This window comes from Gambusia affinis, linkage group LG01 (assembly GCF_019740435.1).
Source record: "Gambusia affinis linkage group LG01, SWU_Gaff_1.0, whole genome shotgun sequence".
NCBI lineage: Eukaryota > Metazoa > Chordata > Actinopteri > Cyprinodontiformes > Poeciliidae > Gambusia > Gambusia affinis.
The window spans coordinates 23,171,819-23,194,658 of NC_057868.1; the positions used below are offsets into that span (position 1 = coordinate 23,171,819).

The 22,840-nt window shown below is 37.8% G+C and overlaps 1 protein-coding gene across 4 annotated transcripts; it reads left to right on the top strand.

The window, feature by feature from the left end:
- Window positions 1-216: 216 nt before the first annotated feature.
- plekhm2 (pleckstrin homology domain containing, family M (with RUN domain) member 2) lies at window positions 217-20,644 on the top strand. Of its 4 annotated transcripts, XM_044119918.1 has the most exons (21): window positions 220-345; window positions 711-778; window positions 2,487-2,593; window positions 5,371-5,480; window positions 5,566-5,665; window positions 5,801-5,888; window positions 5,974-6,148; window positions 7,096-7,155; window positions 10,738-11,008; window positions 11,090-11,875; window positions 11,957-12,026; window positions 12,964-13,054; window positions 13,224-13,288; window positions 13,472-13,560; window positions 14,481-14,613; window positions 14,708-14,898; window positions 15,615-15,680; window positions 15,769-15,928; window positions 16,311-16,490; window positions 17,617-17,733; window positions 18,126-20,644. In XM_044119918.1, the coding sequence occupies exons 2-21, from the start codon at window positions 719-721 to the stop codon at window positions 18,261-18,263; spliced, it is 3,057 nt and encodes a 1,018-aa protein (XP_043975853.1). In that variant the 5' UTR covers window positions 220-345; window positions 711-718; the 3' UTR covers window positions 18,264-20,644. The 4 variants fall into 4 exon arrangements, with proteins under 4 accessions (XP_043975844.1, XP_043975861.1, XP_043975853.1 ...); XM_044119909.1 differs by having other exon boundaries at window positions 217-778; XM_044119934.1 differs by lacking the exon at window positions 7,096-7,155.
- The last annotated feature ends 2,196 nt before the right edge of the window (window positions 20,645-22,840 follow it).

Here is a 22,840-nt window from a genome sequence, read left to right on the forward strand (position 1 = left end):
AAATCATAAAATGTCAAATAAAGTACTGTGGTGTTGATCTCAAATAAGATAAACACTGAATGCTACAGTTTTAACCATAATTTAAAATATGGAAATAGAATCCAAATTAGATAAAAATGTGACCAACCAGAAAGTTATTAGTTCTAATAAAGGGAAGTCCTTCATAATAATGTTATGCATGTCGTAAAGGAAAATGCAGGATAATACTTCTTGCCTTTCACACAGAAGTCACATTCAGGTGACGTAACCCTCAGCCGGTTGGATTTCCGTTCAGACCTTCAGGAGATGTAAAACCTTAGCATGCTGTGTTTCATTCATCGACTAAATAGGCAAATGCTCCCAAAGGTAACATTTAACAATTTCCCACCTGAGTGACACCGGTTTTATCTAAAGAATGCTCTACGTTATCCGTTTTGGGACGCCGAGAAGTCACTTATTAGCCTCAAAGAAGAAGAAAGTGCAGGTTTAAGCTAACTCGTAAACATTACTCCGCTAACGCTAAGTTGAAGCGACGCGCAGTTTGACGGGCACGAGCGTAAACATTTTAAACTAGCGAAAGTGTTTCCAGAATTGAAACCACAAGCTGTGTTTAGTTTAACGTAAAAATGCCACTGAGGGTTTGTTGAGCAGCTAATGTGGGCGGTGTTAGCTTTAGCAAAAAAAGAGCGTAGCTTTGGGAGAGTCAGCTGACAGCCTTCTGCTGCCAACAGCCCCAGTGATGGATCAACTCAAAGTGAAGGACCGCATATTGGAAAACATCTCGATGTCTGTCAAGAAGGTAAGCTCTAAACAGTCGGAATTTGCCATTTTTATGTACTTATAGTAGCAACATCTACTCCACATGCTTGAGCCATTCTAGCTAATATTAGGTCATCTTCTGTTTGCGAAAGAGGGCAACTTTCAAGCTGGGAGGACACCACCAGTTCATAAGGGCCCTGCCCCTGCGGGAATAACTAATCAAAGTGCGAACTAGCTCAAACGAACCCTCGGTTTGACAGCTAAAGCTTTAATTTGAACGTTATAGTTTGTGATTTTTGTCCACGGTCAGCAGTAGTGGCACTAACCCTCCTTGTGCTCGCACACTGCGGCAATAAAGAGTGTAAACAAAGCGGCAATCGCTCTACAGATGGATCCGCGACATCAGGATGAAACATTAGCTGTTTCCTCCTCCTTTCTGTTTATAAGAACATACTCCGTGATGAGTGTAATGCATGCAGAAATGCGCTTTTCGTCTTCTTTCTGCTGATTGTTTTTGGGATTGGATTAGAAATCTTCTTGTTTGGTAATGCACCTAGACAAGCTTTGACTAACTACCACCTTAACCTACCAAGGATAAAAAAGAAATAGTCAAATTTAAGTGTACTTGCTACTTAATTGCCTTCATTGCCCCTCATATTAATTTGGTGTTTACTCTAGCTTTCAAGGTTTACCTTGTGCGCGTTACGTGTCACATGATGCAGTTGATCTCCCATGAATTTAGAATTGAAAGGTTGCATTGGTTTTCTTGATGTCCTGTTGTACTGTCACCTGTGAAAATATTCATATCCCTTGCAGCTATTCAAACTTATTACAAAGTCGTGCAGATTTGCACTTTGAAATACCAATAGCTATCCCTCAGCCAAATTGAATACAGATTATTTAACAACAGTTAAGTCTTCCCACATATTCTAAGTTAGGTTCTAAAAGTCCCTTGAAGCATAATGAGCAACACTGGAACTTTAACTTGATCAGGTATAGTAACACCTATTTTCATTTAGCCGTCATTACTTTTTAGAAATCAATTTTCACTTTGAAATTCAGGGGGAGGGCTGTATTTGATTTTATTTTTGTCAAAAAAATATATATATATTGATTCTGATTGATTGATTGATTGATTGATTGATTAATTGATTTGTTAAAGCAATAAAAAGAGTAAATCATACAAAGGGATGAATATTTTTCATACGCACTTAATCTTTCTCTTAACATTCCACCATAGACTCTGTAGTGGGAGTGTGATCTATCTATGTTTCCAGGGACATAGGGCAACTGAACCGAACAGCAACTTGCTTAAATCTACAATCCACAGACAATAGTTGGCATTTTGCCTGTTTTCTAGCGATGCTGTTTCAGGTTCGTGTTGCAGATTGCTTCGTTTACTGCTTGTATGAGTGCTTTCAAATACCTCCCTGGATTATGTGCAAGTCAAAGTGATTCCTCTGCTTAGACCTGCATTTCTTGTTTTAGTTGTTGTCTAGCTGCGCAATTGAAATATGCAGCAAGCATCATTAAAACATCTAATTCATAAAGTTATCATTTTAACCTTGTGCTGCAGGGTTAAAAACCTACCCACAAAGTCAGTCTTCTGCAGATGACCTGTTGTGCAAATTCACCAACTTTTTAAACCCACCGTATTAAGAAATGCTTGGAATTCCTACTTTGAATGCCTGAAAGACTTGCACCTTCTCTCTCTGTAAGAGCAATCTGATCTGCACGTGTCTCAACAGTTACAGAGTTACTTTGCAGCCTGTGAGGATGAAACTCCGGCTATCCGCAATCACGACCGGGTCCTCCAGCGTCTTTGTGAACACCTTGACCATGCTCTGCTGTATGGGTAAGATATTTACTGTAAGACAGCTGCAGAATGTTGGAAATTAAAGAAACATTTCTTCAAATTCTTTATGCTATTTTACGTGGATCATATTATTCTGATAGTAGTGTTACATATGTTTGAGAGCTGTGTATGTGTACTTTTGTTGTGAAGTGTAATTCAGTAAATGAGACTTTTTCTGCAAAGCTGACATTTCTAATGAACTTTTAATGCAGCTTTGCAGTTGACACTTATAATGCACTTCTAATGCAACTTTTATGGCAGCTTTGTATTAAAAGTGTCATTATTTACCAAATATCACTTTATGACAATTCATAAACATTTATGAAGACTGCTTCGTGTTCACAAGAGGTGTTATTACATGTTTATGACGGTGTCATGTGAGTCTTATGCACACACCTTCAAATAGTATTAACTGTTATGTTTTGCATCTAAGGTATTATTATTACTAAATACTCTGTTTCCAGATTTAAAGACTAATCTTGATTTCTAAATGTACTGCAATAACAGTTTTTGCAATTGTTTCCCATTTTTAAGTAGCAGCGCTTTTAAGTGTATTTACTTTGAAAGGCTTTCATGTGCCTGCAGTACCATGTAGATTTTAGGAAATACCCAGGTCTCAGAAAAACATTGTCAGTCATCAGATTAAACAGCCTCAGACATCAGACACAAAAGCATCACTTTTCTTTGAAAATCCCATCAGACTTCTATCTCTGAGGCCATTTGATGGAATGTCTGATAAGTTTTCCAACTATATGTCTGGCACACAGAGAATGACTGCACTGCGTGTGCATAATACGTTATATTTATTTCTTTCCCACTCTTCTTTGCACACACTGACATGTTAATATGCATCCATTTGTGTCATGTTTCATCTGATATCATTTTTTGGTTTTCTTTATGTATGCATGTCTTCCTTCCTGTTTCACCACTTCTCTATTACTGAAAAGTGTTGAGCCATGTCTTGCTTCTTCAGATTTTGCTTTAAATTACCAGACTTTTGTAATCTTTTACAACAGGGGTGCTCAGGTCCAGTCCTCGAGAGATACCATCTTGCAACTTTTAGAAGCGTCCTTACCCCGACAGACCGGGATCAGCTCTGAACAGACCTGCTACCGAGCCAGTCATTTGAGTCAGGTGTGTTGGAGCAGGGAAGCATCTGAAAGTTGCAGGATGGAAGCTCTCGAGGACTGGACCTGAGCACCCCTGTTTTACAGTAACCTCAAGTAACACATTTCTAGATTTTTTTTTTCCATGTCTTTATTTCTTCTACCACCGTATTGGTTGAATATAGTCAACTAAAGGGTTAGTTTGTATATTTTAAAGTGAGGTTATTAGTTCTCTTACCTTTAGCAGAAAGACGTCATATCACCAGGACCTTGCTGGAAAAATAAACACATCAACTGAAAGCTAACACACACTTTATCAATTCACCTTTTCAGCTGATTTAGCGGAGAAGCTGATTGGGAGTCTTCTGGGACATTTTTTAAAGCACCTAAAAAAGCACAGGAATGTAGCATCTTCAATGCTGAGAAAAAGTCTGAGGTCTGAAAGTGTTCCATCATTTTATTTTGACAGTTTCTCATTTTTCTGCAAATAAATGCAAACTTTTTGCTGTAAATTTTATTCAGTGGTTCACAGAATAAAAGAACAATGTTCATTTTACTCAAACACATACCTATAAAAAGTAAAATAAGAGAAACTGATAACTTTAAGTGGTCTCTTAATTTTGTCCTTATCTGTATTTATCCACTAACAATGATGACAAAATTTTCACTCTGAATTGTTTTAAGTTGCCAACATCAGCTAAAGCACAATGGTTTCTAAATGATTATCTTGCTAACTTTCACTACTTGGAGGATTTCTTTACTGTTCAACAAGCTCACAGTGATATGACCTAATGTACTATAGTAAAATCAGTATTAGACAAAATAGCTTTACAAGACCTGCATAAATCTTTAACACTGACTGACAAGCCATAAAACATAACAAAAGTACCTACTTCTAAAGATATTCTTGGTTATTCTAGGTAAGAGTCCGTTTGTGTAAAGAGCTTATACCATTAGCCAAACACTCAGAAGATAAAGGATATTGCGTATATTTATCTTAGCTGAATTTCTGGAATATTTTCTTCAAAACATGTTAAGGTGCTTTAAATTCTTTGTTTTTGACATATCTTATATTTGCTCAATATCAGTAACAATATATAGCACTTATGGGCATACATAGTAATATTTTTTCACAATTCTAATGTAAACTGTCCTTAAAAAGTCCTAATTTCATTCATCTAAAATTAAGGCTTTATTCTCTTAAATTCATTTTTAAAAAGTAAGTTGGCCTTTAATGCGTTTATCATTTTGTTTCGGTAGGACTATTTAATCTCGCATTTTCTTGTAGAAAATTTTTGTTAGGCAAAAGTTTAAGTCACACTTGAAGATCTTTATTGCGTTCTGTAACTCAACAGTTGAGGCTAACTCTCTGCTAACATACCCTTGCTACCCAGCTAGCTGGCTGGCCTTTTTGTGTCTATCATTGTAAGCGCAAATTTATTGCCATTTGGCTGCATTAAGTTCGTACATAACATTTCTAATAAGTCTTAAATTTATGCTTGGTTTCACAAGCATAATGACATTAAAAAGATCTCAAGTATAAAATTTAAATCTGCAGGAACCCCAATTAGTGCTCTGATCTTCTCAGGTCAATCTGCCTGAGGATAGATATTATTTACACAATGTTTTAAACAACCTGTTATACGTTGCCTATTTGTGTTGTTGTTTTAGGCTGCAGGACATATCGTCAGGCTACTGGGTGCTGGTGGTTCACTTCACCAGGAGGGAGGCTGTCCGACAGATAGACGAGCTGCAGCACATAGCCACCAACCTCGGTCGAAGTATGACATATTTACTGCAAAGGGAATTGCATTTGAAATAAAAGGAAACATCATTTATTAGACTGTCAGATGCTGTTCTGTGCAGGTCGAGCATGGTTGTACCTGGCGCTCAGTGAGAGCTCTTTAGAAAGCTATCTACGCCTCTTCCAAGAGAATCAAGGATTGCTACAGAAGTATTACTTCAAGTATGTTAAGATTTTTTTTTTTATTACCATTTTTTTTTAAATGCATGTGACTGCTGTTAAAGTTTTGTGCTTGGACTTTTACTGTTCACTTCATATGTATCATATGCCTTAAAATATAATATCTTTGACTTGTAGAAATGCATTGGTCTGCAGTCACGACCACCTCACGCTCTTCCTTACACTGGTGTCTGGCCTGGAGTTCATTCGCTTTGATCTAGAGCTGGTCAGAATAAGCTTAATCACAACATTATTATACACTGCAGTCATCTGTGCGTCCTTAACTTGTCAGACGCCTCTTCCTGGTTTAGGATGTGCCCTACCTGGATGTAGCTCCATACATGCCAGAGTACTACAAACCGCACAACCTGCTGGACTTTGAGGAAAGACTCCCCAGTTCGGACAGCTTGTCTCTGCACTCGTTTACCTCCCTGACCTCCACCAACCTGGAGTGGGACGACAGCGCCATAGCTCCCTCCAGTGAAGGTAGAGCATGCTGTATTTTTTCTCCCCACCCTGTTTCTTATTATACGTCTTTGCCTAAATTAGTATAGTAAAACCTGGCAGTGAGATGCAGACTGGTTTTCAATTTCGTTTTTTGTTTTTTATGCTTAAAGTAGGACTGGGCAATATTTTATTCTCCCTTTGGTTCATCTGTCTCAAGAACATTGTTCCATAAGTTGTCCTCTTTGTCTAGGTTCTTTCTGGCAAACTTCAGTCTGGCCTTCATGTTTTTCTTGGAGAATGAAGTTTTCTGTCTCCTTGTATAGATATTCACTTCTACATCCATTGATGACGTTTTAGGGTTTTTCTATATATGCTTTATCATTTTATAGAGTGAATATATGAGGTTTATTCAACAGGGTAAAAAAATGCTGACTTTGAATTTTCTAATCAAGTGCACCAAATGTAACAACTAGGCGTGTTTAAGCCATTTGAAAGTGGAAGTAATGTGGGGTTGCTTTAATTTATTCATCACCAGAAATTGTTGTTTTTTTATATATAGATTTGGCAGAAATTTTAAACTATTCATTTGTTTTTGTTTTTTAATTAGTTGATTTTTTTCTGTATTTTTACAATTGGTGATAAATATATGTCAAAAGATGTTAGCTAAACATACAGGCTGTCATGGGTTGTGCTATCATTTCTTCACATGACTACATTTCATTTCATATGCTCACCGATGGTGGCAGAATACCTTCACTGGGGTAATTGCAGCGCTCAGCCCCCACAAAGCACTGAGCCAGTTCCCTGTTTTAGTTCCCATTTCTCATTTTTTGACCCTCATTGGTTTAGTTGTTTCACATTCCATGTATCATGTTATTTTACTGTTTCTCTGTCAATTATTCAGACTCATCTGTCTTTTGTTTCTTCAGTCAGACCTTTTCTAATTTTCAATGTTATCCCTCCTTTTCTTTTTCTTTTTTTTTTAGATTATGATTTTGGTGACATGTTCCCCGTGTTGCAGTCATTGCCAAGCGCAAACTGGGAAGGTGGGACAATGGTCAACCCTTCCTTCCTGCTTACTCATTCCATATTTTCTCTCCCTCCCTTATAGCATGAGTTTGAGCACAACTTGGGATTAAATGCATGCTGGGAACCTGAACTGTAAAACAGCCACTGATGCAAGATAATGTATCTGAATTTGAAAAAGAGGAAGTAAATGAAAAAAAGAAATTAAAATTTTTTGGCAGTTGGTTCTGAAAGATTTAGTTTTCTGTGATATTTAATTTAGTATATTTAATGTACTGTGTTTACATCAGAAGCAATTATGTAGTGGCCAGCATCAGATTATTATGATCAGTTTACTTTCTGGAAGAATACCACAGTTAACACTTGTCAGTCATAAAACTATGTTAAAACTATATTATAACTTAACTCAGATTATTTTTTTTAAATAATTTGACAGAAATATTTTTTAAGTGATTGATTATATTTACAAAAAGAAGCACATTATTTTCTGATGTTTATTGGATTAATGATACAGTTGAAACATAGATTTACATAAACTTTATATAAATACATTTATTCCTTTATTTTTTGGCATCAACTCACTGTTCATAGTTTAAGTTAATCAGTATTACCTAAAGTACATAAGAAGGATACAATTATTTCTGAGAATTTTGCATAATATTCATCAAATACTGAAGGTTACCATTACTGTGCCTTGTAAACAACTCGGTGCAACTTGTCATGATTTTGTGAGATGAATGTGTGTTGATGCAAATCAGCTCCAGAACAAAACATGAAACCTTGTGAAGATGCTGGCATAAGCTGCTTATAGAAAGAAAGAGAACATCTGTAACCACAGTCGACATAAATAGCCAGATTAAAATTTTTGAGAACATGTCCCGTGGTCTGGTGCAATTTAACTTTTTACAAAGATTGAAGAACCATTGTTACATTTGGAGTGATAAGGGGATGAGCTTGCAAGCATGAAAGCAACATCCCAACTGTGAAATGCACTGAAACGCTTCAGGAAGAAAGAACTAGATATTGGAGGGTATCTCAAGAGGTCAACCAGGAAGTTGAAGCTTGGGCTCAAATAAGTTTTCCAAATGGAAATTAGTTATAAGGTGGCTGAAGGATAACGTTAGTGTTTAGAAATGGACATCACAAAGCCCTGATCATAGCTCTATGTGCAACTAAGGTGGCCTACAAACCTGAGTCTGTTACACCAAAGCTCAGTTAACTATTGTGAGAAATTAGTGGCAGGATATCCAGATTATTTGTCTCAAGTCTAAAGGCAACTCCATTAAATACAAAGGAAATGTAAGTAAACTTCTAAATTTGAAGAAATGTAATATATGTTACCAAAACACCCCTGGCAACACTGCAAAAGGTTGTTGTTGTTATTATTACTATCATCATAGGAACATATTTTTTATGTTATTTCCTAAAAGATATAATGTTGCCAATATTGAAAAATCTTTATGCTCCTCTGGCAAATTTCATAGTTGTTTGACTTGGATGTTCCCTTTATTGCTATATTGCATACAGACTATGAAATAAATCAAATTTCCGACAGAGCGAGATAAAAAGTTGTTCCATTCAGTTAAAACAGATTTTATTAGATGAGGAGAAACATTCCTTTGGGGATGCCTATGAAACCCAAGGGTAAAATAAATAGAAATACATTTATATTATTTCATGCATTTGTAGTCATAAATCAAAATAGAAAAAAGTGAAACAAACTGTGTTTATGCACAATAAAGTGGATCATTAACCTGGGAATTTATTGCTGGGTGGGTTACCCGTCTGTCATGTTCTGCATGTGTTGCTTATTTGGGGAACTATCTCATTCAAGCTTACTCTGCGTAACTGTTGACACAGCATTTGGAAAGCCCAAAGCAGCTGGTACTCACCTTGTCCTTTCTAGGCTTCTGTTTTTACTGCGTATCTCTGTGTTGCATATTATGGTGTATCTTCTTCCTGTTGATGTCTTTCACTGGCCTAGGTTCAGCTAAGCTGTAGTGTTGGTTGAAAATCAGCCGATCAGTTTTACAAGTGACTTATTTGAAATATCTAAGATTACACTTTAGGTTCTCAAATTGCTTGAGAATAAGCAGTTATTTGTCCGTTTCTATCCTTGCCTGTTACCTGTAGCTGCTGCAGTAACACTGCTTGACCTGGGCCTGTGACTCTGCAAAGAAACCCGCTGCCTGAAATGTCTCGTATTGTGTGGTGCCTTTGTTTTTTCTTTTTAACCCTTAAAAGAATTTAGATTGCTTTGCCCTAACACTGGCTGTTTCTATGCTAATGAGGAAATGCACAGTACACTTGCTTGGTTGGTCAGCATTGCAACACTGCAAAAACGCACAAAAGAAATTACAACCAAATCAGTTCCTTGTAAATACGGTGCTGGTGAGACGTTTATACACACCTGACTTGATTGCAAATCTTCTGGGTTGGTAAAAGCATTACCAACTGAATGCTTTTTTTCAGTTGGCAATTACTATATAACAAACGCATTTTTTGACTTGGCAGTAGTGAATACTTAAATGCACTTTTTTAGAAATTGTTGAATTTTTTAGTTCACATAAGCTCAAGGGCAAAATATATTCAGTATATATTCTTGCTGGATGCTTTCTGTACAACCATTCATAGGTTGCAGAGAAACCAAATAATTCATGAGCCATCAACAAGCTCCTGATAAAATTGTGGCTGGATGTTTGACCTCCTTATTATCAGAAATGTTACCTATTTTAAACTGACTGATTTACTGACGGGGACCAAGCTTTTAAATATATTAAACAAATTGCCCTTCCATCGCCTTAATGTTGCATGGACTGGTTGTATTATTTTCAAAAACAGTTTTGAAGCCTGTTGGTATACCTGGTTTTGTCAAAGTTTCCAACATCAAGCTGTTGGTTTGAGGCAGGTGTGTCGTGATACAGTTTATTCTTTTTCCGATACAATACCAACATGGCAACTTTGACTATTGGCTGATACAGATACTGACTCAATACATTGTCAGGACGAACCATACATACATTTATAACTTATTTTGTAGTGCCGGATGTTAGAAAAGGCTTGATTAAGTGATACTACTCGAACAGAGAACAATAGTCAACAGCAATAGGTATGAGAACAACTAGCTAATATGTCTGACAGTGACATACAAGCACTGAAGTATATAAATGCTGGAGTGGATTACGTCTATCAGCATCCTTATATCAGAGATTTTAAATTTCCAGAATATGCTTAAAAGTGAGTTCTGTGCCAAACAACTCAACCAGTTTAAACAAATGTTCAACTCTGCCTTTGAAAACTCTGCTGGAAGCTTGTTGATGCTTCAAAAAATTTTTTATTTTGCTACAACTTTCAACACTTAAGCATATGTTTTACCATGTAAATTCAAACTTGTGAACACAGCACAGCTCAAATATTCTTTTAATAAGTGTAATAAGGTTTTCATTAGCACTAACTTTTGTCAACAAGCCAATTGACATAAATTCTGCTGCCACCAATGCAGAAGAGGCAGTCTGTGTATTTCCTTTACTCTTTAGATATAAACCTGGACAACAGCTGCATTTGCATTTACTCAGTTATCTTTTTGCATCTCTTGACAATAGAGGGTGACTTGACCGACCAGGCCAGCTGCCCACGGTCGGCTGGCTCTGATCCCCAAACGGTAGTCAGTGACACAGTAGTTGTCAAAAGCACAGCGGTGGGGAAAACGGCTGCTCGCCTTTCCCCGAACAGCCCCACATCTCGACACAACCCGTTCAATGAGGACTCTGACACGAACACCTCAGCGGACGTCACACCAGTTCATGCAGCCAGCCGTCGCAACACCACCGAAGATGAGACCGAGGTCAACGGCAATGAGCTTGAAGTCATCAGGTACCGAATGTTTTTGGGTCCTACCTTTAAGAAGCATCTTCTGCGTGAAGCCAGATTTACCATTGTCATTATCTGTCCTAGGATGGCTAAACGAAAGAAGCCAGCCAAGAAGCGACGTGGCAGGGGATCTACGGATTCCAGCAGCAGCGTCCATGCCTCGCTCTCCTCTGAACATGTGGAGATTGTGAACCACAGCACGTCGCTAGAAGTTGACTCAATAAGCTCCACTGTAGCACTACTGGACAGTGAAGGAGAGCAGAGCAGCAGCAGAGTGGGGTCTGCGATTGTAGAGGAAGGGGCCGAAGAAAGGGTGGAAGGCTTGCTTCGGCTCCCAGAGATGACAGACACCTCCATGGACACTGTTGGACAACCCCTCCGTGATGTCATGGAGCGGCTCAACGGGTCCTGGGTACCCCCTGAAGAACAGGAGGACAAAAACAATCAAAGCTGTGATCAGAGGTCCCTGCTTCCGGTGCAGCAGCCCTTTCGCAACGATACTGAAGGAAAACCTCCTGACCCAACTCCACAAGAGACGTTTGACTCCTCTCTGGCCGACAGACCAGACTGCCTGCAGACCTCTCCTGTGTCTGCGGACCTATGCTGCATTACCACCGACAGTACAGACTCTGCTGACACAAGTGGTGGCCACAATGACTCTACAGAGCAAAGCCAGTCACAGACTCTTTCAGGTAGCCTTGAAGATGAGGAAGAAGCAGAAGAGCCAGCAGGACGGAAGCCCCACATGAAGGAGGAGGTAGAGAAAGAGACCGTAGAGAGAGATTCAGCAGGCAGAACATCTGTAACGGAGGAAACGGAGCAACAGGAGAAACTCAGTCCTTCTGAGATTTCTCACCCAGCAGAGTTCAAGTAAGAAGTCAAGATATTACCAGATATTTGTTCTGGTGCTGGTTCTCATTGCAAATCTAATCCTCTTCAACCACGTTGCAGGGTGGACAACAATCACCTGCTTCTTCTCATGATCCATGTGTTCAGAGAGAACGAGGAGCAACTTTTCAGAGTGAGGATGGACTTTTTCAGACTTTTTCTAAACCTTAAGAGAGTCACGTCTCCTCAGTTTATTGTTCAACAATCAGATTAACAGATTGATTTGGCATCACCAATCAAATCTGTAGAGAACAAAAATTCCACTGTGTCCCTTTAAGGAAGTTGAAACTTATGATGTTATTATGTCCTCTTAGAAGTGGCTATGAAACAATCTTCTTTTGGAAATGTTGCAATGCCCAGTTTGTCAATGGCTTTTACACTCCTTCCTTGTAGACTGACAAATTACAAAAGTTCACTCTTTTTCACCCACGAGGTGCCTTTTATCTTAACGTCTAAAATTCATTAATGTAAAAGTAAGGCTTTAAAATGTCTTAAAATAATTTTAAAAAGAAGTAAGTTGGTCTTTAATACGTTAACCATATGTCTTAAATTTTGCCTTGACAGGATTATTTCATTTCATATATTCAATGCATTTCTTTTTTCTAGACTTTTCTGTCAGGTAAAATCTTCATAGCTTTCTGTCTCATGAAACAATTGAGGCCACCAGTAATTACCTGCTAATACCCTTCCCATACTATCGTGGCTGAGTTCAAATGTATCTCCTGGATGACATTCACACTTCTTCCGTGGAGATGCAGGTCTTAAACTCCATTAAAATTGGTCTAAAAGATTTCTTAAAAAGTCTTAAATTTGACTTGATGAAACCTGCAGAAATCATGTTTAAAATGTTCTAACTTTGCCACATTTGCTTTTAAATCTCCTCAAACAGCAGAAAGATCAATCTGTCTATGAGGACTACCTCTGTATATAAAAATTGTCTGCTTTCCTTCGCATTAAAAAAAGAAACGTCACAGTAAATTCTCCATGGAGATGCGAACAATAGTAAATGCTTCATTAGAGACAAAAAATTTCCCTAAGGATTTCTCTGCCATTTCTTTTGTGTTTTCCAGATGTTGAGAATGAGTACAGGTCACATGGAGGGGGACCGGCAGCCTCTTTATCTCCTGCTGACTGACTGTTACATCTACTTACTAAGAAAGGGTGAGTAAAAAACAGAATCAGCCAGCACCTCTGGCTCTGGTATCCAAAACTGACACCAGCCTTATGTCATGGGAAACCTCAGAATTTGTGTGTTGCACAGAATTTTGTTCATGGATCATATATTTTGCGATTCATTTGGCGTACATTAATATCTGCCTATTATTTTTAGGTGCAGCTGAAAAACCCTACACAGTAGAAGATGCTGTTTCCTATAATGAGCTCGACTATCTCTCTGTAAGTCATCTGCACCTCACAAGTTTATCTCATTCTTTCTAGATAGATTTCACTACATTTATATTTTCTTTTTCTTCTAAACGTATTGCTTTTGTATTACTGCTAATGAAATGTTTGACAGTGATAAAACAGGAGATTTACTTAGTATGTTTTAAACAAGATGGATCTAATTTTTCCCCTTAGGTGGGCCTTGACCAACAGACAATAACGCTGGTTTGCACCAACAGAAGAAGGAAGTTCCTGTTGGATACAGCTGATGGCTCGCTGACTGTGTAAATTCACTTATATTGGCTTTTATTAATATTCTTGACTTATATGTTTTCTTTGTGTATTCAAAGAGGTAGCAAATGCACAGTTTCATTCTGTTCCTTTTTTCGGACAGATATTTACACCATTGGCTAAATTGTCAAATTCATTTTTGGTTTTCTATTCATTTCTTGCAAAGTGCTCCTTTTTATTGTAAAATGATGATCTAACAAGATTTCAGTCTAAAAAATTTGATTAGATGTCCTATGGTGACCTACTCCTCACCTTTGTCACTTTTTCTGGCCGTTGACAAGCTTCCAACATAATTTAGTCTAAATATTATCCACTGCTAGCAATAGAGCTTATAAAAGCCAGATGTTTTGCTGGTGTGTGAACCAAGTCTTACGTTCACAACTGCTCAACAGCTAGTCCATTGCAGAAGTTTAATATTACACTCCTTTACATGTTATCCTTTATTTATACAGGAACAATCTCTTGAGTCAATGTCTCATTTACAAGAGAGATCTGTTACATACATCACAAAAACATAAAAATAACAACACAGTCTACTAAACACTTATGCATTCTCTAAAGTTTGGAATCATTTTTCCTTGGACACAACCAATTGTGTCAACGTTTCAACTATCTCCTCCAAACTGTGACCCTTACATGAAAGGAGATGGATTATAAAGTTTAGAAACGACCAAGTATCCGGTCACTATTTTGAAACTGCTGGAACAAAGCAGTTCCAGCAGTTTCAGAACCTACAGAAAAGGTTCTAATCTGGGAGATCTTAAACATTTCTCCATTCATCTTTCCCTCTTTTCTGACTTGTCTCCTACTTTCTGCCACTGAAAAACATTCATCTAGGAAAAGTGTTGGTTTCCTTCTCACTAAGTGATTGCCTATCCACTGGCATTCAATCTCCTTTCTCCTTCATTTTTAGCTGGTTCCTGTCTGTGCTGAAGTCCGCCATGGTCCAGGGTTGTCGAGAGCCTCCTTATCCAGCTGTTCTGACAGATGCCACCATGGAAAAACTAGCCTTGAATAAGTTTGTCTCTCAGGAGTGTCATTGTGAGGTAGAATATTGTTACAACTATTTTGTGCTGTAGCAGCTTTCGACAACCAAACCTTCCAAACATCATTATGACATTTGTTGCTTATTATTCTCAGGTGTCCGAAGTGTCTGTCCAGCTTTATTCACTGGTTCACTGGGAGGACCCAATGGATATGACCATGTCTCCCCAAGGAGGCACACCCACATCTGGAGTCCCTTCTAGTATCAAAGAAGGTTCTCTGCAGTACAGAGCTGGGATCACGTACCTCGGTAAAGAGATGTGGAAGAGCTGCTACGTCATCCTCAGGTGTAGACCATATTCATGCTCATATTCTCCATATTTGTTAAAATTGTTACCATGTCGTGACAGATAATATGCGATAAAACCTAGTTCTGTCATCTTCTCTCCTCTCCGTGCTAACATCACCGACTACAGAAGTGCACCGCGCTTGGTCAAAAACAGCCAATCAGAACCAAGAGGAGGGTCTTTGCGCTGTCAATCAAGCTTGCAGCGGCACTGCTCAGTATGTTTATGGAGGATTACAGGTTACAGTTAGAAAAGCTATTTATTCTCTGCCATTGGTGGTTATGCTAACAACGCTGAGCATTCATGACGGGGAACCAGCTGTAGCGTAGCAGAAAGAGAGAGTGTGAACAGCATTATTGACAGCACTAAGACCCTCCTGCTGGCTCTGATTGGTTGCTTTTGACCAAGAGCGCTGCATTTCTGCAGATGACGGAAGGAGCACACAGGGAAGCAGAGGAGCTTGATTTTATTTTTTTTGCAGATTGACAAACATATTACTTATTAAAGCTACATATTGCACCTTTAAGGCTTTTTACACATTAAAGAGGGGTACTAATGATAGAGAGTGGCGATGTATTATTTGAACAGGTTTTATTACATAATATAATTTCTTGTATAATTTCTTTCTTTCATGTTTTGCTGAAAATATCAATCTGACAGTCTGTCCAAATGTCATCCGGTATATGAAGCTAAATGTTTGTTCTCTCTTTGTGCAGCAAAGGGATTCTGTACTTGTATGCAGAGAGGACAGATGTGACCCCTCTGATGTCTGTCACCATGGGGTAAGTCTCAGAAAGCTCAACTTCCAGATTGAAAACGATGCCCCCTGAGGGGCTCTCCCTGTTCTGACGCCTCTTTGTTTCTCATCAGGGGGGAACACTGTGGGGGGTGCCGTCGCTCCAACAACACAGAGCGTCCCCACGCCTTCCAGGTCATCTTGACAGAGCGCCCCCCACTGGTACTCAGCGCCAACGATGAGCAGGACATGGCCGAATGGATGCAGCTTCTCTGTCAGTCTGTTTCCAAAGGGGTAAGCGGAGAAAGTTGGAATAATGCACCGTTCATATTACAAATTTTGCATCCATTGGTTTTAAGTTAGAGATTTCTATGGATAAACATAGGAACAGTGGAAAAAAACCTTATTATGGACAGGAATTATTTGATGTTTGTACAATTTTCATCTGTATCAGACATTATTAGCAAAGGTCTCTCATTTTCTTCAGCTACCTTGCTAAATAGGGTATTTCTAAAGTGTTTGACCCTTTTTGAACCTTGTACTCTTGTTTTTTTTTCGTTAAACATTTTCATTTGCTTCTGGTTTTTTTATTATTATTATTATTTAACAGACTATTTTGGTTGCATGATTTCCTATTAAATATGGACCTATGTAAACTACAACCCCTTTACCACAGGTTATCCCTCAGGGTGTAGCCCCCACTCCGTGTATCCCATGTTGCCTGGTAGTGACGGACAAGAGGCTGCTAACTTGTCATCAGGATTGTCAGACGAGCTTTTTCCGTTCGCTGGGCAGTGTCGATATCTGTGATGTGACCGCTGTGAGCCTGGAGTCTGACAAGGAATACTGTGTTATTGTGAGTGATCTTCTGCTTACCTTTGCCTGCGATTGGTACGTCAGAAAATGACAATGTGCATTTTACTAATACTTTAGGTAACGGCTATTTCCACAGCCAAGTGTTCTTCCCCTATCATGTTGATTCTTTTTACAGAACAAATAAGGACTGTTAGGGATACTTCATTTAAACAGTTTCTATGGTAACCATATCTACCTGAGTTATCAGAAAATAAAACAGTCAGTAACCAATTCCTTTGTATTCAAATATTGGTTTACATGATGCCTACTGAGTTTACAGGGTTTACACATAGGTCCTGAATTGTCTGGATCTTTATTTGATGATTTACCAGGACTTGAAAATGAAATGGAATATGGAAAATTGTTTTATTTTTCGAGGCGATACATCTAATAATGTTTATTACGTGCACACTAGAGCTCTACATTAATTTATAACAAATTGACATTCTTCAGCTCCTATTTGCAACATCAAACCTTGTTTTTTGGCATTTTATTATTTCGGTTTCTTAACTTCTTCACTGAATTTGCACTCAGTCATGAATGAAAAAGGGCAATTACTTTATTTTTAGGACTTCAGGCAACTTCAGGCTTAACTTGTCCTATGATCCTTCGACTTTGGCTTTTTAAAATACAATTAATACCAATTGACATACGCTACAGTAAAGATACCAAGGTTCTAGCATATGTTATCCCAATCCATAACTGATAAATAAAAACATTACAGATTTTGAAATAAAGCTTGAACTCAACCATGCAATGGTGCTAATCAACCAAACTGGTTGAGATTAACTTGCTCTTATGGTACAGATTTACATGAGAAGCAAATTCTTCTTTTACTTGTACGGCATGTTTTCTCATCTAAGGAAAATTGTTGTTTTTTCCCACTGATCAAAAATACCCAAATTAAAGATCAGATGTGTTGATGTTTCAAAATTTGTTTCTAGAAAATGAATTCATTTGAAAGATATTACACAGGAATATCTTTCAAATGTTTCTTGGTTGCTTTTGACCAAGAAACACCTCTAATAACTGTGGAGTTGTTTCTTGTCTTTGTGTTGCTTTTCCTATTGAAAATCTTTCCAGTGGGCTTTTTCCAGTGCTGTAACATCAGCTTTTGCTCTCTACAGGAGTTTGCAGCAGATCGAACTCAGTTCCTCCCTCCATGGGTGTTATACTTCTGCGGCTGTGAAGAGAGGGATCGGCTTCTAAATGCATTGAACAAGACATGGAAAGACATTTTTCAGGTCAGAATGAACTGACAACCTTGTTCTTGACGGGATAAAATGAACATGTAGTGGTTTTACAAATCTAGCATTGGCTATGTAGAAAAAAGAAAAAAGAGTTTAGAAGATAGTTTATCAGGACTTCCTTCAGAAAACGTGCTAAGCCTGTTGGCTGTTAGGCCACCTCACAGCCAAGATGACAGAAAATGTAAATATATGTCTTGTTATTGGAAGATATTATTGACAATACTTAAACACTAACTATAGATTTTAAGAAAAATGCAAAAACAAATAAAATTTCTTTAATATTTTTTTTAAATAATTTTTTATTTTTTGCACTTCGCTTAAGCAAGCAAACAGCCTGCCTCTTGCGCTGTGTACTTAAACGTGTTGCCTGTTGTCGTCGTACACAGGTTGACCTCCCCCACCGAGAGCTGCTGGACCCGCTGGTGCAGAAGCGCTGCGGCGAGGCCCTGGAGCTGATGAAGAGTGCCTGGCAGAGGGCAGACAGCCTGGCTCGAGGCCGAGCCCAGCGGGAACCCTGGTGCTGACACACACACACACACCCATCCACGCAATCATCTGTGTGTGCTTCCCCGGTACGACACAATCCAATGGAGGGTTGCGTGTCAGAATACTCAGAAGTAACATTCTGGTCCATGCAGAAGTCATTTTACTGAAGCCAGGTTTCAGAACTGCTTTCATTTAAAACACTTAATGCTAAAGTTGTGGTGCATGTGCACACAGAGATGTTGATTCCACTAAAATAGCTACATTTGGCAGAAACAGTGAAGATTTGTTGTCACAAACCTCTGACCTTTAACTCTGAAGATTTTAGCTAAGTCTAAAGCATGACGAGAATCAACAGCTAGGAAGTTTTATTTTATATTTCTGCCAATCTGAGTGCTTCATATTATATACATCTGGATGGATTTGCAATTTTATCCTGTGCACAAATTTTTTTTTATAATACTCACCGCCTGTGTGAATTTGAAGGTCTTTTTACACTGATGCTAATGCTAACTGTTAAAACGTGTCCTGATAAAGCTGACCTGAAGTGCAAACTTAATGCAAACGTACAACACTTTGCGGTGTCGGTGCACGGCCGCTGACGCTGGTCTGATATTCAGATTAGCTGTGAGTTAGAGCACACACTTTCACAAGGAGTAATTCTCACATAAACTTCAGACAGGACCTCGCGGGAATGAAGATCTGAAGCAGCTCTTGATATTTTACACATATCAAGCACTCTGGGAAACACACTCATGCCTGAAATTTGCTGTTCTAGAAGTTGAAATGTTTCCACCTAAATTTGCCTTTTTTTTCCACAGTGTGGAGACAGATAGCATTTGCACATTATTTTTGCTCCTTTTTTTTTTTTTTTTTTGGTACTAGGTTTATTTTTTTCTCTTTCCAGAAGTATTGGAGGAGGAGGATTCAGATGAATTGTTTAAATTGCTAGTTGATTAGATTAGTTGGGATTTTTCTGATGTTTGCGTCTTTGTATATAAGTGTTGCAGTCTGTTTGAATCATATTTCACAGAATAATGTGTTATTTGACCAGACTTCTTCCTTTGATTTTTGTATCAAGTGTCGATAACATTAAACATTTATTTATAAGTTTATCATTATGCTCACTGCAATGCATGATTTCTAAGGAAATTCTCACCTTTTTCTGATTACTTTCTTTTTAGATCTAATACTAAGGCTTGGCAGAACATAAAAATTGCAAAGGTCCGAGATTTGAAACTCAATACAATCTTTCCTACCCAATAAAATATTTAAATAATGTTTTGCTTGTGTTGACAATTTTGCCTTTTATGATCTGTCATGGGTAAATTGACTTATTTCAACTAAATTAATCCTTTTGACATTTTAAACAGATGCCTTTTCAAGTATGTTTGCATTCAGATCACTGAAATTTACATTTTGTTTTCATTTTATATCAGCTGTTCACTTCTTTCAATAAAATTTTACGTTAAACAGGCACTTGGATGTGAAACCTAAACGGGCTTTGAAGAACTTCCACCAAATGTTGCATTTTAGGCTAAACAAGCTTTATCAGAAGTGCTGTTTTTATATAACTCTTAACTCTGTGGTTAAATATGCACAGCATTAACATGCCTCTTAGCCATATACATACATGTGTACATCTTGAACAATTTACACTGTGTTACTCCTGTGTTAGCGTTAGTCAGGGCAGTAAACCTTTCTAAGTGCCACTTGGTCTTGCTTTTTTCTTTTCTTTTCTTTTTTTTTTTTGGTAACAAAGAAATCTCAGGTGAATAAAGGTTCCAAAACCTTAAGAGTCACCTTGTGTGTTTTTGTTTTGCTACAGCGTCTCTTGAATCTCAGTGCAGTATTTTATAAATCACCGTTTTCTTTAAGCTTTGGGACATTGCGACGCTCAGTTCAGCGTTACAAAGTTATTTTTGCACACACACGTGGTATGAACATTTGAAGAAGGTTTTATGAAAGGTTTTGCTCTTTGCAAGAAAAATAGAGTCTGAATTTCTAAAGGATCCGTTGATTTGGGAGCGTAAAGTTGGAGACTTGAAATGTTTCTTCTGTGCTTTGAATTGTGCCTGTGGACTGTATATGAAGAAAAAGTCAAGGAGGTGTTCTTGATCGTTTGAAATTTAGGAAATTGCTGGTCAATGATGGATAATACCTTGTAAACGATGTACTGTCAGAGTTTTTCTGTTTTTTGTTTTTCCTGTTTGTTTACATGCACAATGCATGGAATATTTGTATTATTCATTGGATTTATTGAAATGTAAATAAAGCACTAATTATAATGATAATAATAATAACAGTCAAAGTCCCACTTAAACATATGCATGTTTTGAAACTTTTATATTGTTCTGAATCAGAGAGAATGTACAAACAAAACTTTGGAAAATGCAACTAAATAAACTGCAAAGAAAGCTGACTCCTGCGGTGACTCTTTGTGGGTTTTAAAGATTCTCACATTTGGTTTCAAGACTTGCAAATATAATCAAAGATGAAAGCTGCGGCACCCATGTTAAAGCAGGACCAGAAACTTCACAAGTTACTGCAGCTCAATCGAAATGTTTTTTTTTTTGTTTTGTTTTGTTTTACTTATTTAAATGCACCATTGTAATCTGGAATTACACTGTTGCACACAAAGCAGAAGCTCCCTGTCTTTAGGGCAACAGGACTTTGAGTTTGTTGTTTTATGTCCTTAAAAGATGAACATGCACTCTATCGGTTCTACATCTTTTGTTGAAGGATCCCCTGTAATTATCTTTTCGGTTTTTAAAGAAGGCAATGAACAGAAAAGTCTAAATCCTACGTTGTCGTCTTGCATGTAAAACATGGTGATAGAAAAACAAAAGAATAAGATTATTTTCACTTCTGACATTCAATATCTCATTAAAGCTTTCTCATGCCGCCACAGTGGATGGACAAACAATAGTTATAGCACTACAACACAAAGCAGGTTAATTTTAAACAGGCACTTTTCTAACTTCCTGTACTAGCTTTGCCGTAGTACTAGTGTGACAAGACGACCTTTAGCGGTTGGGTTTTTGTTCAGAGAGAAAGAGTCTTGAACCAGAGTCAGGTGGAGAACAGCAGCAGTTTATTTGTCACTCAGCATCAACACACCTTCACAGCTGAAACTGCAGTCTTAAATAGTCCCAGCTGTGACGGACCAAACCATATTAAATTCACAGGGGAATTACTTCATCAATCTCCACCTATTTACATAAAATACATTTTATTAAATATAATACTTCTATTTACTTTTTATAAATATTTTCCATTTTACCATTACACCTTAAATAAACACCATAAAAACCCCTAAACAATTCCCCCCCCTAGTCCTTTCAATGGCCTCTCCCAAAGCTATATATGGCGTCTGGACCCCCGGGGTAGAATTTGTCCAAACACCCTGGAGAGGACACAGAAAAGACAGGTGAGTCACTTTACCACAGCACTCCACACTCAACAGATTATGCACACCTTTGCTTAGTTTTTCCTCACCATTAGCTCATTGCTCTGAGTAACAATTGTGCTCCTCCACAGGCAACAGCAACCAACCTCACTCATCAATGAGGAGCAGCTGTGCAGAGCCCAGAACAAAGGCTACATACCAATTGCTAAAATGTTCAATAAATATAATTAAAACTTCTTGTGTGCAAATTTCTGCTTAAAGTGCAAATGCTAATTAAAGTGTTTGTTGTTAATACAGTGCAAAAATACCTTTTTAAGTGCCATACAGTGATATATATAAAATAGTCCCAGTAATGAAGATCTCTTCATTACAACTAGCTTGTACAAAAGCAGAAACAAGTAAAGATTTGGTTTCCCTTCTCTATTTAGTTACTGTTTTTGTGCTGAAGTGGAAAATTGTTTTGCATCTGTCCGTGTGAAGCAAACTATTCTCTGGAGTTGAGTTGGTAAGTTTCTTTTTAACACAAGAGGGCGCTGCATATCATTTTACCATATTAATTAGAAAGGCAGTGCCGTCTGATCTGTACTTCAGATGTCATTAAAGATGCATCAGGGGTCTTTTTATTTAAAATTTACGACTTTCCATTTTTTAAAAATGTGCTTTTCTGCAGCATCTATCCGTATCCTGAGCCTTCTCTAAGGACTCTTGGATGTTTTCTTAATCTAAACAGCATAAGCAGACAGATTTCTTTTCTGCTTCAGTTAATCAAAACATTAAAATGAGAGTTTTGTGGCCTAGTCAAAGTCTAAACTCAGCTGCACTAGTGCCAACGTAAGCAGGCTGTTTGTCCAGGAAAACTCGAGGTTAAAAAAGAAAAGAAAAAGACCCGCATGTCCACAGCATGCCGCCGCCACCACCACAAGAATGTTTTTATTTTCCCATCAAACTTACATGAAATTCTCTAAAGTAGACACAGATCAAATTGCATACAGATTAACTCTGTTTACAAATTCAACAATTTTTCTATGTTTATATTTGGGGGCATCAGAGTAAAGGGAGTGGAAAGGCTTTCCTGCATTTTTCATTCATGATTCATTAATTTCATTAAAAGGCCAAAGTTAAGATTTTTGTTGAGATCTTTTATTAACTTTTTCCTTCACTAACTTTATGGATCTCACCAAACTGAAAAGTACAATGTCATCTGATTTC

Bases quoted from the DNA above. Each gene is read 5' to 3' on its own strand.
- plekhm2 (XM_044119909.1), top strand. From the start codon at position 719: ATGGATCAACTCAAAGTGAAGGACCGCATATTGGAAAACATCTCGATG. The intron at 5,666-5,800 runs GTATGTTAAGAT...TTTGACTTGTAG, and splicing joins CTACAGAAGTATTACTTCAA to AAATGCATTGGTCTGCAGTC. The intron at 15,681-15,768 runs GTAAGTCTCAGA...GTTTCTCATCAG, and splicing joins CTGATGTCTGTCACCATGGG to GGGGGAACACTGTGGGGGGT.